This window comes from Saccostrea echinata, unplaced genomic scaffold (assembly GCF_033153115.1).
Source record: "Saccostrea echinata isolate AGI-Se365-2 ecotype Australia unplaced genomic scaffold, CSIRO_AGI_Sech_v1 ptg000052l, whole genome shotgun sequence".
Classification (NCBI taxonomy): Eukaryota; Metazoa; Mollusca; class Bivalvia; order Ostreida; family Ostreidae; genus Saccostrea; species Saccostrea echinata.
In genome coordinates this window covers 1,178,070-1,199,316 of record NW_026889801.1, presented here as the reverse complement: position 1 = coordinate 1,199,316, position 21,247 = coordinate 1,178,070, and the positions used below count along the sequence as shown (strand labels likewise).

The 21,247-nt window shown below is 34.1% G+C and overlaps 1 protein-coding gene across 1 annotated transcript; it reads left to right on the top strand.

The window, feature by feature from the left end:
• The first annotated feature begins 147 nt into the window (after window positions 1–147).
• LOC133204316 (sodium/potassium-transporting ATPase subunit beta-like) lies at window positions 148–20,805 on the top strand. Its single transcript, XM_061340041.1, has 5 exons — window positions 148–503; window positions 17,494–17,601; window positions 18,676–18,851; window positions 19,205–19,309; window positions 20,032–20,805. The coding sequence occupies exons 1-5, from the start codon at window positions 200–202 to the stop codon at window positions 20,335–20,337; spliced, it is 999 nt and encodes a 332-aa protein (XP_061196025.1). The 5' UTR covers window positions 148–199; the 3' UTR covers window positions 20,338–20,805.
• Window positions 20,806–21,247: the final 442 nt, after the last annotated feature.

Genomic DNA, 21,247 nt, shown 5'->3' with positions numbered 1-21,247 from the left:
TGTCAAACATGAAATGATAGTATATTATAAGAAAAATTGTTGTGGAATCACTGGAATGTAGAAACAAATCTGAAATTATAAAAACGGATATCATCCGACTAGACTCATGTTCGAATTACTCTGACATTGTTCAATTTCCGGCGCGGTGGTGACGCATCTTGGAAAATCGATGACATAAATTGCGAACAAGTTTTGAACAATGGAATCGAAGTACGACAAAGTTGCTTATCCCGAAAATGCCTACCTTCATTCAGACAATGAACAAGAGGAATTCGGCACAGGGGTTTACCCGGGTGTATCTATTATCTCCAGGAAATACAAACACGAGGACACAATAAAGATCGCTTGTTTCAAAGTAAAGCGAAAGTTCAGCCGAATAGCTATAGCAGGGGCTATTCTAGCTCTTCTGCTCTTGATAATAGCTATCGCCATAATCAGCACTTCTGGTAAAAAGGGATCAGAGGAAAAGCAATTACTCCATAACACCAACAGAAAGGCTTACGGTAAAGTTACATAACGCATATCGTTTTGGAAGTTTCAACTTTCGTATATACTGTCTGTGTCCCAGTATTTAGTTACACGTGACGTCCTTTTGTGTAGTCCTAAACTCTTATTCTGCATTGTGAGATTATTCTATTTTCATATTAGATTTAATAACTTCAGTCACCATATTATACATTGACAAGGTTTTAATATGTTGACGGTGCGACCGTTGGGGCGAGAGCATTGTTCAATTCATTTTAAGATCCGCCTCTTCAAACCGCACGAGACATTTGGAACGTCTAGACTGTGGCGTCACATGACGTCGTATGTTAGTTGCATTTCCATAAACAAAGCTTAAAAAGTGCGAAGATTTAAACAAAGAATGTTTAATCTACTATCTGTATGCAATATCCATTAAATTAAGGTGAGTTTATTTTTTGTGAATTTTTAGTTGTTGTTAGCGCACGAACGAAGTTAGCAGCGAGAACAAGAAGTGATGCATTGTGGGTTCAGAATTACTGTGGAAAAAATTCTATTGAATGAATGTGCAGTAGTCCGAATTTTCTCTTCGCCCAGGCGTTGTCGTTAGAGCTCGCAGTGACGAGCGGCGCCTTGCGCCGCCCACTGCGCTCGCTATAAGATGGTTAGTCTGGATGGTTAGTCTGTTTGATGCCTATGATAAATGCTCAGATGAATACGCAAGTCTTTTTTTTTTTTTTTTTTTTTTTTTTTTTTTTTTTTTTTTGAAAACTGTCAGACTATCACTGACAAAGTTAAAGACCTTGTCAGTCTGAATAAAGCTATTTCAGTTCAGATATCCATATTATTGTAAATAATAATGCCCCAGTAAATATGGTGAATTCTTGCAGAAATGAAGAAAATACGTACAGGTAGTGATGTACCGATTAAACGATTAAATTGAATATCTAATTAAAATGACCCCCGATTATAGATAATCGATTAAAATTTTGATAATCAATTAGCCAAAATATTAGTTAAAAGTTAATTATTCCTATGATTTCTTGATTCGTTTCCCTTTCAAAGTAACTAAATCCTAAATAATGATATCATAAGTGATCCAATGATACAAAATACATCAAAAATGTATTTTAGAAATCATTCTGGATTCTTCTTACTTATTTACTCTTCATTCAAAAATAAACAAATTTGATACTTAAAATTTATCAATTATAGTGTGTCTGATTATTACGATTAATGATGATGAAAAAGTCCAATTTCGCATCACTATGTACAGGGTGTATTAATTTGCCTTGAATTTAATAATTTCATATCTTTGAAATTCTTCGGTGGATATTCACTGAAATCATAGTACCTTATGCTATCAAAAGAATTTGTGTTAAAAGTGTGATAAGAAACATGAGCATGCTAGTGTCCACTGTGTAATGATATGTTTTATCTGAAATAAGGACATAATTATGTAATGCCATACAGTCTTATATGCAGGAAAATATGTAAATTCGTGTAAAAGTTATCAAGTGCATTGCAAGGTAGGGACATTGAGATGTAATTATTTATAGCACATGATACCTTACAATATTTTAGGACCTTTAGTACACTATTTTAAAATGATCACAATTCCAGGGCCAAGACCCAACACTCTTTATATTTTGGATTACCATCAAGTTAACTAAGTAAAGAATATTAGGTTGCTGAAAGAATCCTCTAGTGTACAACCTATTTGTTTTTCTTTCTTATATTTTAAATTAATTATAATAAATTAACCCATGCTAATGCTCTCCCTGGAGCCTGTTAAGATCATAAAGTGCATTAGTACTCCCAGTAACACATATACATGTACATTTGAACCCATCCTTTGGGCAAAACCAGATGTAATTTCAGGTTGTCCAGTTAGGCTGGAAATGACATTGCAAGTGTTGATCGAGCTCTATATCTGATTTAATGTATTTAGTAAATACATGTATTGACAGTAGATTTATTTATAAATATAATATTTAATAGACAAATAGTAGCAAATTTAATAATCTGTCACCTTCAGACTTGTGCTGATTCTGACTGACTGTTCAATATGACTGCTCCTAAACTTGATTGCAGATGGCACTCTGTGCACTAAAAATTGATTTTTTTTTCATCGATATGTTGAACTTCATGTACCTTGCCTCACAGCAAAATTATGCTTTGGAAATCCTGTGTATTAGGGGAATTTCACAGATCTTGATATTGAGTATTGAAATTCTTCATTTTCTTAATGCTGATAGATGGGAGAAAGAGTAGACATATACTAGTATGCACGTGATGCAGTTTTAATTTTTAGTTGAACCTGTAAATGGGCAGGGACAATGTGAAGTGCAATTTCTATGTTTTTCTGTTGCACAATTCAGTCTCTTTTCAGTGTTGCAGTTTAAATGATCAAAATCTATAACATAGATGACCATTTATGTATGCTGTTGGTCATTGTAAAGAGTGTGCAGCAGTAAAGTTTAAACACTATACATATAAAACAGGGAATTATTTAATCTTAGACTAATTATAAATCTCGGATTTTCAGAAAATTTTGAAATCAGGTGTAGTGCCTGAAAACTAACTTAGTTTTGCTTGAAATATCAGTTTTCACTGTAGTAGATACTGTCTAAATGGGTAAGTGTGTATATAAGAAGCTAATATAATTGAATTATTGTTTATTTTTATTCATTCATGTTTTTATTGTGTTCCAATTTCATATTTTTATTGTTTATTTTCAGTCATAATTATTATTTCTAGGGTAAATGTCTTTTATGCAGTGTATCTGGTGTTCTAGTGTTGTATCTGTAGAAAATAATGACGCATGCGCAGATGGGGGTTAGTCGATGCCTGGCATCAAAAAACGACTAACCCCCATCTGCGCACGCGTCATTATTTTCTCGCTAAATTCTGCAGTTTTCTGCAATCAGACGGCGATATTAAAATAATCCATCGAATGTCCGTCATTAAATTATCCTACGACTCCACTGTTATCGCAGAACGTTCCTTCCGAGTTGTAGATATCCATTAAACATTGCCAACAACGCACGGCTTCATAGTCCCCATGAATGAAGACCCGACTAAAGAAATGACTCGCAGCAAACGAAAATACATACCGATGCGTATTCAGCACGACAACTGCACACACCTACATATGTTTTCACAACCGTAACAACTTTTAAATCCAACGAAACGCCCAGAAAAACGCAGCGATGTAAACACTACCAAATTTACAGCAGCTTCCTAATGCAGACAACCACTACTCGACGTCACAGTCGTAAAATACGACGTCACAGGTACACTGTTTTCCCGAACTTTTCTAAAGCAAAATGGCGATTAAGCATTGTGCGTAATATAAGGCATACTGTCTTTGTTGTTCAACACACGTACTTTTAATTGTTTGCAAAAAGTTCTCCTTTAACCAGGTAATTAAATTTCACAAGAGGAAAGGAAACTGGAATGTCTTTAGTACAGAAATCGGTCTTTGAAAATTGAAGATCCATGATCCGCCCACTTGTTTCACCTCCAGCTAAGAGGTGCATATTTAGTGTGCAAATCGAGAGTTTTCAAGCCATTGTGACGTCACCCTCAATAATTTGTCACAGATCATTGAAATCTTACAAATGAATCAATAAAAAAAAAGTAATAAAGAGTTAAACTGTGGAAAACATTAGTTTGAAGTCTTTGTGTACTATAAACAAATTATTACTGATTAATCAGGTGTAAGCAGGGTTAGAAACTCCCTAAAATTACAACTCGCAAATAATTGCGAGTACCAAGAGAGTGAACTCGCAATTTTATAAGACTACTCGCAATTTTCGTATAAAGTTAAATTGATATAAATTAAATTAAATACATGTAACTTAAGGAAAAAGTAACTACTGTACAATTCACTAAATACAACTACAGTGTGACTTTTTGTTAAATTACTGATTTAAATCAAAAGCACTGTGTTCTGTCATATTATATAATTTTGCTACAGTTTGAATGCAAAAAACTCAACTCGCACTTTTTTGCGAGTTACCTAATTTTTAACTCGCAATTTAGGAATTATAACTCGCGTTTTGCGAGTAGTACATAGTGAATTTCGAACCCTGGTAAGGCACAACGATTCTCCACAAGACAGCATTGATATAGTAGTACTTGATGTACATGTAATACAATATGATAGTTAGTACTTGATGTACATGTAAATATACTGTAGATAATCCGTTTATTTGAGATACCCCACCTGCCCACGAAATGTATTTGTATTGAACCCTTTTATCGATTGATTTGTGTATGATCTAGAACTAACGAGAAGTGGATTGACTGGAACGGGGGGGGGGGGGACTTCTTATCGTTTATACAGGTGCCTTAGCAAATAGCAAATGGATTTCTGTTAAAATATCTATAAATCCCCAGCGATTTTATATGATACTGGATAACGATCCCCTTTTTAATATTAAATATTAAAATAAAAAATTCTAGATACCTACCCCCACCAGGAAAAATGCTCCGGTATACTCGGTGAAATTCGTAAGTTTCTCTATTAAAATATCAAAAGCCACACATGCTTTTGTTCACACTTTATTAATAGAGTCTTATACAAACAAAATTAAGATGTATTATAAGAATTTTTAGTGTGTTTCTGTGTGTAATTGTGTGAGGGGGGGGGGGGTGTAGGGGTGTTTGCGGACATCCTCCCCAACATCCCCTTTAAATCCCCCAATCGAAGTATATGGAATGAGTAAGATATATGTTACTGTCGACGTATTTTAAACACTTGTATGATATCCCCGAATATACTATTAGTGGCTCCATTCTTTCCCTATAATTTCTAGTAGATTTGTCATTAACGGGGAAAAATTCTTCAAATATACAGATTCGGTGTAATACATGTAGCACATTTCCATCAAAACTATCTATTCTATTATGAATACATGTAGCAATATAGAGATATAACATACTCATCAGTTTTACTAGAGCTATTATCCCTGCCAGGCCACCTGTGAAGGAAATGTCACTCAGAATTGCCGAGGAAAAGAAGGGCGGGGGGGGGGGGGTTACCAAACACTGCTCAAGGAAGTGCTGCGCTTTTATTTCCGTTAAATGACTCATGACTTAAATGACTTCCATTGCTCAATTTCTATCCTCTAGGAGAGCAGTTCTTCTACATTAAAAATAACATTAAAAACATTTTGAAGTTTAAGTCTTTGTTTACGATTTTTGTTTCAGAAAAGCTTATATGTATTTTTTATCAAGTGAAAACTCGATCACTAAAAGATACTTTCATAAATCTATTAGTCTGTCAAATGGTCTGTCTAGGTGCTGGCCGCGAGTGTTTTATTTTGTTCTTCGCAAGTTAGATTCCTTCAAGAATCATTTTGATATTTATCAAAAACACCATGAGAATATTTTGTCGACCTATACTGAGTAACCCATTCAACAAAAATTAAAAAAAAAGGGGGGAAGGGGGGTGGGTGGGTTACAGTACTTGTATTTCCAGAAGTTGCATGTTAAGTTATTTATTATTATTCTAATAACTGTCATGCTCATCGGAAAGTCTAAAACGAATTAAATAAAAGTAATTACATACCATGTTTTTGCCTCCTGAATTTTGTAAAGACAAAAAATTAAGAGATTACACACACATTTCGTCCTCCTTTGAGTCTTTGACTCGCACATCAAGCCTTGGCTTTCGGTTAAATGAAATATAGTGATACTGTGTTTTGTATATTTTTATCTGATACCATTTTAATTTAATGAGTATGTAAAATTAGAGGTGAAAATCATGTTACAGAAATCTAAGGTAACGTATTATGTATGCATCTCAATACATGTACCTGCAATTCCATCTGTATTTAAAAAAAAAATGAAGTATCTGATGAGACTGCAGCTTTACTGTTTTGTACTTAAGGGCATTAGCAAGGTTCCTGGCTATTGTATAGAAGTCTCTTCAGCAGGTTTACTGGTACTAAATTGCCCCCCCCCCCCCCCCCATCCGAAATAAGTTTTGCAAGTTTTGGTATTTTTCTTTTATTTCCTTCTTTCTTTGGGGAAGGGGGTATGCTTGTCAAAATTTTTCAGACGTCATCAATTATCCCCCCCCCCCATTTCTTGAAAAATGATGCTTCGTGCTTTGTTTATTCCTCATGATGCCAGCAAATCATTTGTGAATTCTTTTGAATGAATTTGTTTTCTTTGTGCAATGCAGATAAAAAGTTTTGAAGTCATGGATTTTGTGACCACAAACAGGAATTAATGCTTTACCCTTTGTTTGTAAGAATAAGCATATAGTTCCTCGGACGATCGTCCCTCTCCCCCTTTTTTAAACACATGATCAATCCACTCTGTAAAGTATGCTTGATAATATTTTCACACAAAACGTCATATATCTAGTGTACTGTCATTTCATTTTTAAGTGATTATGCTAAATGCCCTTCATTTTCAAGCCCCACAAATACACAAATAAAGCAGCTGAGGATTTTTTTCTTTTGAAAGAAAAGATAATATTTGAATATCCTGTGAACTCCAGTTTAATGAATTACAAACACAAATATTAGCATTTGTTTAATATTTTAACTAGTGATTAGTGATTAGATACATGTACTTCATTTTGAGTTAGTCGTTAGGGTGGCGCAGTGGTTAGAACGTCTGCTCTAGAGTTGCGGAGTAGGTAGTTGATCCTTACGTCTCGGGTTCGAATCCACTACGGGACGTGGAGACCAGTCCTTCGAATAAGATTATATAAACCGAAGTCCCATGTCGCAGTAGGTGCTGGCACAAAAAAGATCTTTTACTGCTCAATGGCCCTGAGTGCCTAGTATAGGTCAAAATTTGCAGATCTCCACCGGCAGGTGGTGGCGTGTCCATACGAGTGAAAAATTCTTGAGAGGGACGTTAAACAACATACAAACAAACAAACATACATACAGACATTTTGAGTTATGTATCCAAACTATTTAGATTTGAATGCATGCTTTTTAAATGAGATTGAATGTGCCAACATTCTTAACTATGAAACTCAGAAGAATTTGCTAGAGGAATATCCCCCCCCCCGGACGAACTTACATGTAGATGGTGGAATAATGCTTTTGTACCGTCTGTCCTTTTATCTGTCTCTATTTGCAAAAACTTCAATTGAAATTTGAACTGCTTAGTTAAGCTCTCCGTTTTTCACATATTGATGCCGTTTTAAGTGCTATTACCTTACCTCTCCTGGATTAGCCCAATGTTTGTGTTTAAATTAAAGTACTGAATGTATGCATTTATTTATTTAAAATAATTTGAAGTGTACTTTGCGTTCTCAGCATCGGTAACATTTGAGGAAAATGCAGCGAAAATACAACACCATCCAAGTGCAAGTGTGTTCATTATTCAGCCCACGGGCTGACTAGTGGAATGAAACTGCAAGTGCGCTTGCGTAATTTGGAATTCTGGGAAAAATATTTACACGACTTGTTCTAAAGAAACTCATACTATCTGCTCCAATCAGAAGGCCTGCTTCTCCACGCACACTCTCTGAATAAAGAAACGACCTCGATCTATTTATAGACTGCATTATTCTTTGTTCGTTCTCGACGAAAATTAAAGACATAGATTGTTCTAAGTGGGAAATGTGTACTGTTTTATATTATACTTTGAAAATATTTCGGTGCTTTTTATAGAAGATAAGTTTATATGTGCAGCACATTTAAAACTTGATATATATTTACATGTACCCTCAATCGCCGTTGCAAGTCATGAATTTGTGTGTATTCCTCTGGATGCCTGATGGAAGACCCTCGATCAATATCTTGCATAAGACATGTAATGGTCGGAATTCACACAATAATCCACTTGCTACCATGGTCCCAGCTCAGTGAAAAATGAATCTCTTTTCACTTTAATGATGAAAGTTATGAAAACATCAGAAAACCACTGTAAGACAGTAAAATCTTATAATTTACATGACGCTGTCTTTAAAAAAAGGACTGCAATACGTGGACTATAGGTTTGTGTTTCTAGCAGAAATTTAAAGAAGTTCTGGGTTAAATAAATACGTTTTACAATAAAGAAGTCTTCCATCTTGAAACATGTAAATTTTAACATAATCGTGATTTAACTTTATATGACCTTATTACTAAAACAGTAATAACGAATGAAAGATACTGTATGTAGCCTTGACCTTTAAATAGGGACATCCATTTATTATCACAAATACCCCACATGTAAACTGTTTTGCTCGTGTTCAGATTTTATAATATCATGAATATTGTCCAGTTTTTACCAGTGTTGTTCTTGAAAGAGAGGACATATCTGTTAAAGATTACATCTGTATCTGTAGGACCCGGGAATGGGGTATTAAGTATTCAATCTAAGCTCATGTACGATCTTACCCCCTAAAAAACACCGAATGACATTTTTTATGTCAGGTCCTCGACCCCCCCCCCCCCCCAATGAAAAATGCGTCCTACGAGCACCTGGATGCAGAAAAATGATGCCGATGAAATTTGTCCTTTCTTTTAAATTCTAATCATTGAATTAAAAATATACATGTATTATTATTTTTTTTAGATAAAAACATTTCTAGAGACAAAAAAATGAAGATTATCTTAAAAATGTCTGCACGTATTAAAAGATATTTTAACTGTTAAATGTCGGATTCTATTCTGTGACGAAGGAATTGTGTGCGCTGCTCCGCAGCCACAACGCTATACAGAGACGCTATACAGAGATTCGCGCCTCCTTTGCGCAGGAATGTCAAGTAAGTTTTACAGCCAACAGCCGTTGTCAATGCATCCTTGCACGAGTTCATTGGTTACTCAGAAAGGTGACACAGGTTAACCAATCGTTAACATTTTCTACAATCATGTATGGTCTGCCAACTATGAGTGATAGTAATTTTATAATAAAATAGAACAAAATTAATGATAACTCCTATCCCTGATAGGTCAAAAGTTTTTTTTATATAAAAAAATTCGGACTATCTTCGGTAACCTTTAAAGGCTGGGATTTGTTTGATTTGTACGGAAGATTCAATCACACATGCAGCAATAGATCGACCCGTAGATTTTGGACCCCCCCCCCCCCCCTTAAGGACCCTCTATTACACTAAAGGAGAAGTTTTTTTGTACATTGAGAAAATTATAGTGAGTAAAGGTGTAAATATTAAGCTTATCTATAACATTTTTAACATAGGGTACCTCACATTTAACCCCAGAAAAAATGTTCAAATACAATGAAGTACTGATGAACAGCAATCACTGTTGTTTATTTAAGTGGGCAAAATACCTGCAAATGATGTGTTCAATCTATTTCTCTTGGCCTGTTTAAATGTTATGAATGCTTGATTTGATTTTAAATTAAGGAATAAACTGTACATTTCAATTTATTTTATTCTAGATCAAAGGGCAGATTACTCTATCTGCATACAAATACCACAAAATCAGAACTCTTTAGTGTGCAGTGTATATAGAGGGTTCTGTAGTACGTTTATCATGTTCATCTGGACAATTTCAATCAATATAAAAAAAACGCCAATATGCTTCATAACAAAATTCCAGAAAATTAACAAATGACGTATTAAATGCAATTCAATCTCGTTTATATATTTTCTGCATGGGCCTTAGGGTCCACGCAATGATGGAGGTGTAAGTGCAGCTTGTGCACATGAACCGCGCCCACAGGTGAGAAACTGACCACAGCAGAACTGCTATAGTTGAGAGATTCATTTGTGAAAAACTGCGCGGATTTATAGACAGCCCCCCCCCCTCCCCGAATGAGAGAGAGATGGAATGCAGTATGTTAATCTAGTTTTGCTTTGATGGTAGACATCATGCATCATCAGTTACATTTAAGAGTATACGTACTGCATGTATAAACATATTTTGAATTTCCAGTTTAAATTGTTTTCCATTTCATTACTTTATTTTGGAAGCAATTCTTTTCTTTCCTAATAACACAAAATGGGTGCTTAAACTTAGAAATTGACTTAATTAAATATACATGCAGTATGCACCCCCCCCCCCCCCAAAAAAAAAAACATGCATTGCCTCGAACCTGCACGATTAATAATGATTAAAACAATCTACTCCAAAGTCTACCTTCCTTTTATGCATCATAATCTATATCATTTATAGAATTTAACAGTAGAAATGAAAATGTATACATTCATCAACGTTCCTTGATTCTATGGGATCTAAGTGGCTTTGTTCAATTCTGAGACAAACTTTCTTTGATGTCCGCGCCAAAGAGAAATTAATTGGAGGTCATCATAATGATCACGATGCAGTCTAACAAAAATTTATTCTACGTTTTATTATTTATTATGTACAGCATTATGTTATAAATAAGAAAACTATAAGGCCAACTTTAAAATAATGTTGGTTTGGCCTCTCCATTCTCAAGATGAAAAATTTGGGTCTGGGAAGGTAGGTGGGAAATTTTATTCCCTAGAAAAATTTTAACATCAATGCTGAATTTTCAAAATGTATTTTCTGAAATGCATAAAAAAAAATAATTGTTTCCTGGAGGTTAAAAAATGTTTTGAGTGGGGCCTTTTTTAGCCAGTCGGTCGGGAGAGGGCAACCAAACAATTTTATAAAGATTGCCTTAGGCGAATTTAACTTAGATTACAATGACTTTTAAGAAACACAACATGATGGATAAAACAAATCATATACCATCATAAAACAAGAAAGAAACTTTCTGTGTTCCAGTGGCTGACTCTCAGCTTTTTTTAAAAAGCTAACCTTGTTTTAGGCATTACCGTGAATTTTAGAATATCTTTTTCTTTGTTTATTATGAAAAACACTTAGTTTTCCTGTTGTCGATCCATTATCGCTCTTAAAATAGTAAGAACTATATAGATGGGTAGATTTTTGAAAGATGAATGGACGCTAAACAGAAAAAAAAACTTAATTAAAATATTCTTGCTGCCATTTTGCCAATTACAGTTGGAGAAGAAAACAAAGAAAGAAATCGGCAGCAATCTTTCCACGTGTGATCATCATACTACCCTGGATCTATGTTACGTGATGATACCAATATTAATGATTACTACTGAAATGTGATGTATCAAAAATAAATTATCGTGGTGTAACAACAAATTTTACTTCATATTTTCTCTCTTTATTATTTTTTGGGGGGGGGGGGATCGGTTCGCTAGCAACTACGTTACTCTTTTTTTCTGGAATACGCATGCTCGACCTCACGGTAGGGCATCCTGGGAATACAACTGTAGATAAACTGTACCATGACAATTTCGTTTCATTATCTGTAAAAGATTCGTGCTTTGTTGTTTAACCTGTACGTACATGTAAATGTACGAATAGTAACAGTTACTTAGGTCTTATAATGCAAAGACTGAAGATATCAGTTAATTCTAAAATTATGATAAATACATAGCTTTTCTTAACTACTTTCCGACACGCTCGGATAACAACCTCGGATATGCTTGCCTGAAAGACCCGAGAAGATGCGATTGCTACAAAACAGTACCACACTGCATGGAATATTTTTAACTAGGTGCTCATTGGTTCTACTGATCTCTTATTTTTCACCTTAAAATTTAAAATACAGTAAACTACAGAATGCTTATAAAATGACTAATGAGTAATGCCATTGCCGATGTGAAGCCCACTCTAGATTCAACTTTCTGAATTGACCCCCCCCCCCCCCAGTTCATCACTATGCCTTTTTTATTTATAATTAATCGATTCAGCAACTTAAACCAATGGTTCAGATATCTTCTTGTGTGTTTTATGATGGCCACAGCGCTAGGTCAAGTTTCTTTTTAAAGGATATACTAAGTCTTGTAGCTGATTCTATGTTACGGCAAATATAAACAATAACGCTTACATTATACGACGAACTACTTTATTTGATATTATGCACTGACAGCTTAATTATAAATCTATCATTAGCATTTACTGAGATTTTTTTTTTTTTTGGCAATTACTTTGAGATGCAATATTTATCATGTTTATGCAGTAAAAAAAAAAAGACTAAAGTCTCCAAACTCAAAACACCTATTTCGAAGGGGGGTGGGGGTGGGGGGGGGGGTAGATTAGTACATTTCTTTTTCAACAGCAGGAGTTTGCGAGTGCTAGATCTTAATGCTGCAACAAAACGGGGGAGACTACATGAAGTATTTAAATAAAGATTTACAACAGTGAAAAACTATACTTAGACACCCCCCCCCCCGGCATTCTAAGGGGCTGCATTGTCAATAAAAGGAAATCTCTCTTTTTATGCATCAGCTGGAACGAGACATTTAAAAATAGCATATAAAGACAAAAGGTTTACATTATCGATAATATTTAATCTACATTAGTATCAACAAAATTAAGGAATTGTAAACCTCCATGTAAAGTGTTAACTGTTGTTCGAAGAAGAAATAATACTGTGCATATTATAAAAGCATCACTACAGTCTAACAATTTTCCCAGCAAAAAAAAAGAACAATTATATGATTTTGCTTACATAATGTTACCTTCACTATCATTAATTATTTTATTTTTTCCAAAATATTTTATCAAAATGTGACATGATCTGTTTCCTACACAATATTGCCACGCGATTGCGAGTTTGAAAATCCAGCACTGCATTACTAGTACTACAAGTCGAGCCTGTGAACATCAGGAAAATCATCATCAATGCAGGGACGCTATATGGAGAGACAGGATTTACATTTTATGTGAAATATAAACATATAAATTAATATTTCTTACATGATGGTGTGCTTTGAAACGTGTGATTATTTTCCGAGGTTAGGAGAATGAGGGGGCTACTCCAACAGAAAAGAAATCTCCAATTTTTTGGAGTAGCCAATCATAAGCGCACAACCTATTTGGGAGCGGGTGTTAGGACATGTAAATGACTCATTCGATCACATTTTACCAGGTGTCCTAAGTGTCTGAGTTTTTTTTAAAGGGGGGGGGGTCATTTTGGTTTACTTTGCTATTTAAATTTTATATCCCAGAAAATATCCGAGGGTGGAGTTGGACACTCCAGATATCCCTCTAAATCTGCTCAATAATAGTTTGTCCTAAAAGAGTCCTTGTATGGACAATTTCATTCAAAGGCTTACAGCCCCTTCCCATTCCCATGTTGTTGAAATATGATGTATAATAGTATGCTTATTCACCAATCAAGGGCCCTCAGAGGGCAAACACAATTATAACAATAAGATCACATTTAATTAAATAATATTAAAATATCGTAATATGGTAGAATATTAACCATGTTAACCATGAATATTAACCATGTTATATTTAACATGTAGGTATAAATGGAAGATTACAATACACAAATAAGATACTCGTGAAAATGCAAGATTACATATCCACAATTGTCTGAAACTGGGACAAAAATATTGAGAAGGTAGAAAACCACATGAAGCTAAAGAAAATGATAATAATAATAGATTAGCAGCATACTATTATATAGTGATCGAGCTGCGCAATTTATTATCCATAAGCGTAGGCAGCATCCGACATCGATTCCAATGCAAATTACGTCACTTCCGTTTCGCAGAGAACTATCTCACTCACCCACAAACAAACACGCAACTCCCTTGCGAGGGGATAAAAAATACACAGAAAAGTCGAACAAGTGTAAAAATCTATCATAAAGATGCACTTTTCTACATGGGAAGAAATTCTGTGGATTTTCTCTGGTGTAGCTGCATGTAGACTGAAATCAATCAATGCGCAATTAACGCTGGCTTACGCTTATCTTTATATTATCCGAGACAAATGATGTCAACAGTGTTGAGTGAAGGATCCAAAACTTTTACAGATATAAGATTAAAGCTTTAAATCTTATTTTTAAAGAATAATATGACGCCTTTAATTTTTTTTTTCGGGGGTGGGGGTGGTGGTGGCATAATTTCAATATTTTATGTGCTCAATAATAATAATAATACATTTAAAATGAAACATATAATTATAGAAAATAAAAGAGTAAACAATAAACAAAGTTAAATAAAAAGGAAATTAAAATAAATGTTGGAATTTGTATGTAACCCTTAATTTGATTTAAGAAAGTATTAGTATGCCACAGGTACTAATTTTACCCCATTTCATTGACCAAGCAAAGCGCAGGGTTTTTTCTCCTAAATATGTCTTAGGATTCGTACGGGGTGGGATGGACTGATTTTAGGGCATAGATAGGAAGGAGAGTGTCTGGGGAAAAGAATTAAAATTTCAAATATTGAGAAATGTTGCCTGTGAACGTATGAAGGGTGTAAATAGGCCATGTTTACCTTCTTCTCAATGGGTAAGTGAAATATGCAGGGTATGGGGTAACTCGCAGTGTCTTAGAAAGACTTGCACACTGTGGATTCTCCCTAGATTCAGAATTATTTTAAGGCTATAATAAAAAATAAAAAACACTAAATTCCAAGGTGCATCAGACATGCCACTGAAGAAAATATTTAATTTTTTTTTCTTAGATCCGCCTCTCCAAGATTCTGCCATAAATGCATTTGGGGGGGGGGGGGGGGGCTCTTTCTTTTGGAAATACTTCAAAATGCTCTATATATTTTTGATTTATATATTTTTGAGGTCGATTTGATGATTTGCATCAATTTAACTTGTTCAATATTTTTTTTTGGAGCCAATACAAATATATATATATATTGATGATGAAAATAATTATAATAAAAAAAAAAAAAAAAAATATTTGAACTGAGTACTCGATCCGTTTTTCGCCAGGGGGGGGGATATTCTGTCTAAAAAAAATACGTTTGTATAGTACAAGAAAAGAGGACACGGGGTGGATTAATCTGACTGGTGTATTCAAATACTATTGTTATTATATTTATGACGCAGTATTTTTCTCTGTTCCCCGTCATTGCAAGTTTAAGAGTAATGTCACAAAGACTTGGGAATTTGTTTATAGTACACAAAGACTTCAAACTAATGTTTTCCACAGTTTAACTCTTTATTACTTTTTTTTTATTGATTCATTTGTAAGATTTCAATGATCTGTGACAAATTATTGAGGGTGACGTCACAATGGCTTGAAAACTCTCGATTTGCACACTAAATATGCACCTCTTAGCTGGAGGTGAAACAAGTGGGCGGATCATGGATCTTCAATTTTCAAAGACCGATTTCTGTACTAAAGACATTCCAGTTTCCTTTCCTCTTGTGAAATTTAATTACCTGGTTAAAGGAGAACTTTTTGCAAACAATTAAAAGTACGTGTGTTGAACAACAAAGACAGTATGCCTTATATTACGCACAATGCTTAATCGCCATTTTGCTTTAGAAAAGTTCGGGAAAACAGTGTACCTGTGACGTCGTATTTTACGACTGTGACGTCGAGTAGTGGTTGTCTGCATTAGGAAGCTGCTGTAAATTTGGTAGTGTTTACATCGCTGCGTTTTTCTGGGCGTTTCGTTGGATTTAAAAGTTGTTACGGTTGTGAAAACATATGTAGGTGTGTGCAGTTGTCGTGCTGAATACGCATCGGTATGTATTTTCGTTTGCTGCGAGTCATTTCTTTAGTCGGGTCTTCATTCATGGGGACTATGAAGCCGTGCGTTGTTGGCAATGTTTAATGGATATCTACAACTCGGAAGGAACGTTCTGCGATAACAGTGGAGTCGTAGGATAATTTAATGACGGACATTCGATGGATTATTTTAATATCGCCGTCTGATTGCAGAAAACTGCAGAATTTAGCGAGAAAATAATGACGCATGCGCAGATGGGGGTTAGTCGTTTTTTGATGCCAGGCATCGACTAACCCCCATCTGCGCATGCGTCATTATTTTCTACAGATACAACACTAGAACACCAGATACACTGCATAAAAGACATTTACCCTAGAAATAATAATTATGACTGAAAATAAACAATAAAAATATGAAATTGGAACACAATAAAAACATGAATGAATAAAAATAAACAATAATTCAATTATATTAGCTTCTTATATACACACTTACCCATTTAGACATTATCTACTACAGTGAAAACTGATATTTCAAGCAAAACTAAGTTAGTTTTCAGGCACTACACCTAATTTCAAAATTTTCTGAAAATCCGAGATTTATAATTAGTCTAAGATTAAATAATTCCCTGTTATAAGTTAAGAAATCCACACTCATTACTTCAAATTTCAAATTTATTACAAAGATTGCGAATGAGAATGTATATAACATGCATAAGTATTGCAAATACACAAGTTTGCAATTCCTGATTTGAAGTTTTCAAAATTAGAGAGCACTAGTATTACTGTATAAGATACTCTTTACATTAAGCTGAAAATGAAAGAAGGAAAACTGAAACTTTCATTGACAGATAGTGAAGTTGAATCTCTATCAAGTTAATAAACACAGATTGTGAGAGGGAACTGCTGAACAGTTCATTAACTCAATTGTCGTGATTGTTATCTAGCTGTTAAATGAATGGCTGATCTAGCATCATCATGTGTGAAATTTTTCAGCTACCGGTATATAGAATTTTCCCATTCAATTGAAGCAGTCACTTAAATAAACATGCCTCATTATCTAGTAAAATCATTGTATGGTAAGGGGAGTTTGTAAAACTGTCATGTGTAATAGTATTGTCATAAGGCCAGGGTGTTATTATGTATACCTGTACCAGTAACATGTGTAAACATGATATTAAACATGTTAAATGAACCAAAACCTTGACAAATATAAGTAAATGAAGAAACAATCCTGTCATGGAATAATTAAGTACCCTCATCTACTATTCTATAGCCACATCCAGGAACAACTAGACATGCTAAAAGACATAAATCAATGATAGGACATGGTTCTGCATATTTCTTTTCAGTTTGTGTACATATATTTGTAAGATATTCAGAAGTCATTGGTGAAAGACATGTCTCTTTATATATCTCAATTGAATCAAATAACAAAATTGGATTATTTACTATAGTGTGACCTATTTTTATATCCTAATATCTGAGTTGTTTTCAGTAGGATGTAGGCTAAATATGTTTTTTTTAGCCTATAGCCTAAATATTCAAGATTAAATGATTGAGTTTTACATGTATGATACATGTATTTTGAATCCTTTATTACAGGGCTGTTCTTTCAGCCTGATGTTGGTAACAATCCCCTGATTCACTTCAGTCCACAAGATCAAGGTTCTATGAATCCATACCTAAATAATCTAGATTTCCACATGCATGGTAAGTGTATTTTATTCTGTTGATAAAAGGATAACTGTGTTTATGACAATGTTAGTCTGTTACCCACTGATTTTACTGATTTGTTTATTAACCACCCCCACCCCCCAACAAAGTTTTTGGGGTATATACAGAAGAATTACCGTGTCTGTCGTCTGTTCGTGCAATCTTGTCTTGGCTATAACTTTGTCATGTTTGTAATGGAGAACCTTGGAAGCTCATACTTCACACAAAGATTGCTCATACTTCATACAAAGACAATGGATGCTCATACTTCATACAAACACCTGAGGGTGTGCCATGATCTCGACTCAAGGTCATTCTGGCAAGTCCAAGGTCACTGACAGAAAAAGTGTAAAATTCTTGTTCAAGCTATAACTTTGTAAAATTGAATCATTTGAAGCTCATACTTGGTATAAAAAGTTCAAGGTCACTGGGAGAAAAGTAGAAAATTTTTCTTTGGGCTAAAACTTTGTAATGGAAAATCACTAGAAGCTCATACTTAATGGTACAAAGATTGTTTATGACCTGAGGGGGTGTCCTAACTTTGACCCAAGTTCATAGTGACATGTTCAAAGTCACTGGAAATTATAAAATTCATGACAGGTCTCTAATTTTCTTTCTGATGGAAGAACATTGGATTTCCAATGTTTCACTCAAAATTATTATGTATTTATAGTTATTATTTGTGACCAAAGGATGTGTCCTTTTTTTAACCAAGGTAATTTTTGCAAGTTCAAGGTACATTTACAAAATAGGCACTTTAAAAAATTGCAGTGCGGGGTATTTTTTTTGCAAGTTTGCCCACAGTATCAAGCTACATGTATCAGTACCTCTAGTTTTATAAATATTATTTTAGATTTATTCAGTACAAATGAGTCCTTTCATAAAATATGAATGAGGTCATCCCCCTTCGAAAATAAAGGAATGAAAAGTTACTATGCATTTTAGAAGTCCATGAAGATTTCTATACATGTATAATTGTAGATTTATGTATTTTTAATCGTTTTGGTATTAAATTTGTGTAAAACTGGCTGCATTTGTTATTTTCTTAGCAATTAAATTGTTTGATTACAGATTACAATAGTTATTCCTATGATAAAGATCCTTACATGGAGTGTAAAAATGGAGAAAAAGTCCCTGATGGCAAAGTTTGTGTACAGAAAGTCGAGACTTTTGGGTCACAGTGCACTCATCTTGGTAACTATGGATATTTACAAGGAAGACCTTGCGTACTTCTTACATTGAGATTGGTAAGATTTTGTGTTTCACTGTCAAGACTCTTTTTGTCTATATATATATTGTACATTGTAGGTATTGTTTTCAACATTTCAGTATCACTGCATGTGCAAAAGGCTGTTAAAAACACAATTTACAAGCTTTTGTGAATATTTCACATCTGAATATTTAAAATGGGGGTTACTAAACTTTTCTGAAAATGCAATTGTTGAATAACTATTTTGTTAACCTTAATAACATAGATTTAAGCTTAATTAAGATTCTCAAACAAAAATAGTCGCATGAAATTTCTGCGGGCTAGTATGATATAATGTACTCGGAAGTACTGAGAATTTTGAAGTATTACTTCAAAACTTTTTTTTTTCAGAGACCAGATGATGTGCCTGAGAACTTTCCTAAGGACTCTAAAGTAGGAAAAATGCTGAATGACACATGGTCCCCTTACCACATAGGTCTTAAATGTGAGGGGGAGGTAAGTCCTGTCAATGTTGTCTTTGCTTGTTCTGAAGTGAGGGGGAGGTAAGTCTTGTCAATGTTGTCTTTGCTTGTTCTGAAGTGAAGTAATTTGAATATCAAGATAGAGTTCTTGTATTATGATTAACACTAAAAGCGGGAAAGTAAGGTAGTTACTGGAGTTTATTAAATAGCTGTAGAACTTGCCAAACATACTTGATAATTCTCGCCTCAACAAAACTACATGAAATTGCATTCTAGTCAGATTGCTGGTCTTTGACTGTCACTAGTGACTTTGTTGCAGGGCTTACAAAATTATAGGGAATTTTCCTAAATATACAAAATAAACAAGGCATTGAGAACCAGGATAATAAAAATATGAGTTGAGTTATTCACTTACTCTGTAGCATTTTTTTTTTCAGATATACTTTCAGATGTAAACAGTTATACTTTCTATAAAAATTGCTCCTCATAGCTGAGGAAATTAGCTTATACTATTAATAATACAGTGAAACCTGTCTATTCCAACATGCACTGGGACACAAGTTTTGTATCAGAATAGAAAAGATGTCAGATTCCACAGTCTAAAGAAAAAATTAAGTGGGAGTGAAACACTTTACACAGTTGTCAGATCAGACAGTTTTTGTTGTAATTCTTATTTGCTTTCATTAATATCAGAAGTGTTTATTTTTGTTATTGTTCTTTTCCGTTACTTGTATTTTAATTGTCCATATGTTACAGACAGAGGAGGACAGAAAACATATAGGACCAGACCGGTGGTACGCCCCACTCCATAACAAAGACCATCCCACTATGAGAGAAAAGCCAATCCAAAATTTCCCTGAAACTGGATTCAACCTTACATACTTCCCTCAGAAAAATCCAGACAAGTATATTGCTCCATCTGTCATGGTCCAGTTCAACACCATAATGACAAATCATGTCATCCGGATCAAGTGTGTGGCCTGGGTGTCAAATCCTGTTGAGGGAGAAAATCCAGAGGAGTCAGAAATTTATACAGCGAAATTCCGATTCCTAGTAACATGAACAGTCTAAAAATTTGAGTATTTAAGAAAAGGGTACATATATTTAGGGGTTATATGGATATTATAAAATATTTTAAATGTAACTTGCCTGGAAATTTGGGTACATCTAGAGGTTTACTATTTGGAAGTTATCCCCCTTTATCTATGAAATCTGTAGGATTAATCTTTAAAGTTTCTTAAAAAAAAATTTTAAGATTGGGCAATAAAGAAAATTAACTTATACCGGTATTTATTGAAAGTTGGGCAATAGAGAGAATTGAAATAGATATAACTTTCAAGTCCAATTCCCTTTGAAATTTCACTTGAAAACTCTGAAAAACTGACTTACCTTCAAGAATGAGTTGTTTTTTTTTAATGTGAACGTTTACTATATTCTGAGGTACATTTTGATTTAAGTACTATGTTATTTATGTAAATTATTCTCATTTAATCAGAAATCCATTTAACAAATTGCCACTCAAAACATGTACTATACATGTAAAAATTTTCTAGGATGACAATAGAATTTTTTCTTTTGTCTTCATTTTCATCTCTTAGAGAAAAAGAATATTCATTCTGTGTTAATTTTAATAGTCATTTTTTTTTTTATTATTTTTTTTTTTGTCAAAGAAGTTGTCACAGAATGACATTTTGAATTATTCTTTTTTTTATGAGATGGATTTATGTAACAACTAAGGTATTTTTGACCAGATGTTGAAGGAAGATAATGAATCTGGCCAAAGAAACATCATTTAATTGTTAACTGTATGTTTTGCAACAGAACTTTAGCCATGTATAATGGAGCTAGTGCACATTTTACAATACTCCTTCTACATGTTGAATAACATTGTACACTTAAAAGCATTCCTACAAATCTTGTTCTCCATTTATACATGTATGTTTGTATTCAAGTCTGTATTTGTAAAAAAAAA